Genomic DNA, 5,408 nt, shown 5'->3' on the forward strand with positions numbered 1-5,408 from the left:
ATATATATATATAGGGGTTTTGCGGGAGGTGTATTGTTCAGTTTCACATCACTCTCGTTTTGAACAGTCGTCCTTCAGTCCTGGTGCAATTATTCGTGTGAATCTACAACAAAGAGGGGGGAGGGCTAAACTCGAGTTTCGTTCTTGTTAGAGCTCATCAGCAGTGCATGTCCAATGGCCGTGTCGGGCTTTGAACTCCGGACACTTGACAGGCGAAGTGAACGTGTTACCGCTATTCCACCAGCTCACGTTGGACGCATCTGAATTCTCACGTCTGAACGGACGAACGTGTTCGAACTTGAGCGATGTGATTAGTATGCCCACACCATCGATACCACGAACCAGTAACTGTTCTGGTTGTGACGATCGATTGGCCCGCTTGCCTTGACGTGGGAATTTAGATGCGTCCAACGTGAGCTGGTGGAATAGCGGTAACACGTTCACTTCGCCTGTCAAGTGTCCGGAGTTCAAAGCCCGACACGGCCATTGGACATGCACTGCTGATGAGCTCTAACAAGAACGAAACTCGAGTTTAGCCCTCCCCCCTCTTTGTTGTAGATTCACACGAATAATTGCACCAGGACTGAAGGACGACTGTTCAAAACGAGAGTGATGTGAAACTGAACAATACACCTCCCGCAAAACCCCTATATATATATATATATATATATGGGTCGTGTTCATGTTATCACTTATAATCAATAGAACTGAGGTGGTAAACACAACGGTGGTTTCTTACTGGATGGGGATACCTGTTAGTGATCACTCTTCAGGAAAGCAGTTCACTTGATGATAATTTTTACGCATTTTCTTCACCCATGTCTCTACCGAACTGGTATTCCAAAATGACGAGGACCGATCTTAAGTTTCCCATGCTCTACATAATCGATGAGAGCAGTTTGATGGCTGGTTCGCTTGAGTGGCCATCGTGACATAGAAACAAGGCGGTGTCCAAACAATTACTAAGCTTGATGGGGAAGCGAGGATAGCACCCAAGAAGGGCGAAACACGATAGCGGACTTTCCAGTGTTTTTATCCACCTTATGAATGTCACCTACTAGCTAAATTTGAGAGACATTTACCACCGGATGTATGCTAAAACTGTCGTCGAAAGTTGACGGTGATGTCTCAGTTCTCACTTTGTTCCAAATCGCACAGCAGCGTACGTCAGAACGTATTTGGAGACTGACTTGCCTTCACAAAATAACTGGAGTTTCGCTTATTACATTTCACCTGTCAGAATGAATGGACAAGCGAACGGCTGAATGACGGCAATAAATGAATGTATAAACAAATGAATGAATGAAACAAGAAAGACTAAGTTAACTACCACATCGATTATCTGCCCTCGAACTGCCACAGTAGGCAATCGGCACTATCGATTTTCTGGAATTCAAAAAGTACATCCTATCAGAATTACTCTTTACTGACTTAACACACCGACTCTTCATGCTAGATACCGCAGCTATTCTATTTTTGGTCTCCGTCGGGCTAATCTATGCTATCTATGTCATCATGTGGTTGTGCTGGTACATTTGGAAAGACAAAGCTGGGATAGTCACAATGGACACTGAGGACGTACTGTTTTTCGGTGGTAGCAAATATGTTAGAAACGTATTCTTTTTGGGCGTTGCCATGTCACAACTGTTCTCACCCTGTATGATCAACGAACAACTGACAAACTCGAGCTTGCAATTTGTGGTGCACCTCGTCGCTCGTATTCTTGCCTACGGAGTTTGTGTGCCGTTCTTTAATCATCTAGCTAAACTGCGGTTCCGCAATATGGAAGATTTCCTGGAGAAACGTTTTGACAGTCGGTTTTTGGTTTGGTTCCATCTAGTCACTCGCATTGCAGGTGTTTACTACTTATGGGATTCTTACCAACATGTATACGAGAGTTTCAGATTGTTTAACATGAACTCATCGATAGAATTTGTTTATTTTTTGACGGGATTTGCCACACTGTCGGCACTCGGTGGGATGAATGTTATTTTGTTTGGATGTGCTCTCCTGTGGATTATCGAGTGGCTTGGAATGTTTTTTCTATTCTTCAATGCGTCACCTTATATGTTTAAAAATGCCAGTCTATTAAGCTTTACTCCGGATCCCTGTAAATCGCTATATGGACCCAACTACTTCTTAAACGTTCTCTGCCAATTACTTGCAGTTCAGCCCATGTACACCCTCTTCCAGGCAGCAAATAATCCGAGACAGAGTAACATTGCGATGGGAATAGGTTTCGTCCTTTTGCTTCTAAGTACCGCGATGTACGGTTTTTGTGCCAATGGTCTATTGCAATTCGCAAATACAGAAAAACTTCACCTTCGAGATAGCATTCATGGATTGTACAAACTGACATTTAGCAATTTAGATTTATTCATACACCAGACGGATCAGCAAGCACAAGTAAATTACGTTCATTCGGGCGCAACAGTAACATTTCCACATTTCTTCATCCTTTTCGGGACATGTGTTTGCAATGCAGTAGCATTCTTTCTACTCCAAATTCAAAACCTTTCCATGCACACGTATTTGCACATGATGCCAAACTGGCTACGCTTCGGTCTGGTTTCCGATGGTCGTGAATTGCATATGACCTTCTCCAGTCTTTACCTAATTAGTGCCTATCTGACAATTGTTTTACTTATTTATGGATCAGCCAACCAAGTGCCAGGGGACATATCGGCGAGCCGGTATCTATTGTTCCAACCGCACACAAGTAATCTCACCTTGATGCCTGCTCTTTGCATGATCATCTTGAGCCCATTAATTCCGGAAGTATGGTCCGCCCCCGTGATTGTCGTCAGTGCAATTTCAGTATTTGTCGGGTTAGTCTTCTCTGGACACTCACCTGCAAAACGAGTCGAAACCTGTATCAGACACTGGCTACCATCTGGTCTCTTCTTCCTCAGTATGGTGTTCATTCCCGTAATTTCTATGATTATCAAAGCTCCTGGAGTTTTACCAAATAGTCTGCTATTCAAATATCATCTGCGTTGGCGTAAGAAGCCGGACAAAAGTCACGCATTGTCTATTCTTAATGATAAACGAGTGACTCGTGCCGGAACAGCAAGTTTACGAATAGGGTCTCCGTGATTTAACGTGTGTACAACTATTTAATGTTACCATATTCAATTAAACTATACATAACTTGGAGATTCCATCTTCTTGAACTTACAGAATAAAGGATTTTGGTCAGAAATTGGGTTTGGGGGTCTGTTGTATGCTAAAATTAGAAGCAACCAATGTCCAATCACCGCCAGCATTGGTCACCAAGATTTCCGTCTCGTATATAAACGCTCTCCTAGCTTTGCTACTGCCTCCGCTACTATATGATCATCTTTCAGGTTATGACTTGTATTAGATTCAGGAAATACTGCTTTATCCATATCACTATCGTTGCTGTCCTCTCTCAGTTTCTTCAGTTCTTGGTCACTTCAACGCAACTACACCGTGCGATTCCTGATCTCCTTTCAACAGGTCTTGGAAACAATCGGCTTACTGTGTGTTGCGCAAACAGACACATTCTGCAAACTAAGGATCATTCTTCTATCATCAACCAACTAGATATATACACTTTCAGCGTGTTGGAAAAAATGCACGCGGGTATTTGATTTTGCTCTCCTGTGTGCACTGTTGAACCGTATCACATTGTACACCTGGGCTTATTGATGGTGGATATTTGAGATATCGCGACACATGTATATCCACAATACACTACTCATAAGGTTGCTGAATATCCTTCGACAGGCCACGACCAGCTTCGCCATTCTCGGGGCTTATCAGATAGGCGACGTCCCCTAGTTTCCGTCAACCTAATGTTCTAATTGAACCCAAATTGAATTGATTTCGACAAATAGACTCATTTGCAAATAAGTTTGATTTTCAGGGGAGACTCAAGTGAACCTTTCGTTTATGATGTTCCTCAACTGAATGTGCTGCACCCAGGCCGCCCATTTTCAGTTGAGAAGATATCCGAGATATTGCAGTATATTCACATAAAGGAAACTACTCACAAGGTTGCTGAAAACTCCTCGATATCCCACGACCGGTTTCGCCATGTGGACAGCGTATTCAGTTGAAGAACATCATGAACAAGAGATTTATTCGAGTCTCCCCCGAAAACCAAACCGATTTGCAAATGAATGTTTTTATCACAATGAAACTTGCTCAGACTTTTCTTTCAGTCTATTTGGATGCCGGACATCTATTTCACCCAAATATATGTAACGCTGTTTCTGATTCCAGGACAAATTCAAATCATTATCTACTTGTGCTGAACACTGATGTAACCCTGTTTCCCATAGACGACCGTGTATCTCTAACAGTACCTAGGAGGGAACGCCTGAAGCCATAAATTCTTGCTTGAGTAATACTACCGCGCAACGTATTTCTGTCTATCTGTTCGGTCGAAAGTATAAATATGATTGTTTGAAACTACTGCCCTTTTTATGTTGAAAGTTTATCCCAGAATACACTAAGCTTTCCTTGACTTGATATGACCTGGATTGACTTGACTTTGCCTGACTTGAATTGATATAAGTTGATTCGGATCCCAACTTCTTGGTCTCTAACCTCCCCAGACGCAGTCGACAGGGTTGTATAACGCTTAAAACAGTGGCAGACTATATTCACAGGGGTTAATCCAATTAATTTTTCGTTTTATCTGTTCATCTCTCCATCAGTCTATCCTGTGGACCAACAGCTAGATTTGTTTGAGTTGTTCAATCAAGCTACCTTCCATCTACTGAGATTTCTTAAGTAGTGCAAAATTGCGCCACATACGAAATATGCATGTGGGCTAGCGTGGCCCTAAATGGTTTGGTACATCGTCAAATATCTTCAAATAGGGATCAATCTACGCCAAGAATAATCGAAGCTATGATAGTCTTAGCTCTTCAAAGGAAACAACCCGAGTTTTCCATGGTCTTCTCATCATAATGGACGCTGGTACACACTACCCAATTTGGATTGTTTGCGGCAAGGAAGAGTCTTTTTTCAAAGTTTCATACTAGTGTATATATGTTGCTGCTTCGAAAGGCCATTGATTATGGATTTTCAGCTACATACAGCTCTTCCCGTAGTACATGTGTATCCAATCCTGAAATAAACTGTATTTCTAAATATCTGACATGGGATTCCAGCACACTTTCGGTCACATGTGTCATGGGGTTACCTTACGAGGAAAGCGCTGCTTTAAAAAGAAAGTGTGGGTTTAAACTCTGTCTGGGCGCAACTTGACCACATTGATTATTCACCACTCCTAGTTAAATGGTACTCTTCACTTGCCCATTCCGAGCGTTTCTGTTTCACGTTAATCAAATGCTTTCCATCACTCACTGCATTTACTTTTACTCAACGCCTCCTCAATGGATCTTCTCAGTAAAAATGACTGCAACAGATTTCAG

The 5,408-nt window shown here is 42.3% G+C and overlaps 1 protein-coding gene across 1 annotated transcript; it reads left to right on the top strand.

Moving 5' to 3' along the window:
• Positions 1-1,563: 1,563 nt before the first annotated feature.
• T265_06828 (hypothetical protein) lies at positions 1,564-3,096 on the top strand (the record flags this gene model as incomplete). The annotated part of the gene is made up of 1 exon (XM_009172202.1): positions 1,564-3,096. One exon carries the CDS (start codon positions 1,564-1,566, stop codon positions 3,094-3,096), a length of 1,533 nt encoding a protein of 510 aa, XP_009170466.1.
• Positions 3,097-5,408: the final 2,312 nt, after the last annotated feature.

Source organism: Opisthorchis viverrini (genome assembly GCF_000715545.1).
Source record: "Opisthorchis viverrini unplaced genomic scaffold opera_v5_149, whole genome shotgun sequence".
In the NCBI taxonomy this organism is placed as follows: Eukaryota; Metazoa; Platyhelminthes; class Trematoda; order Opisthorchiida; family Opisthorchiidae; genus Opisthorchis; species Opisthorchis viverrini.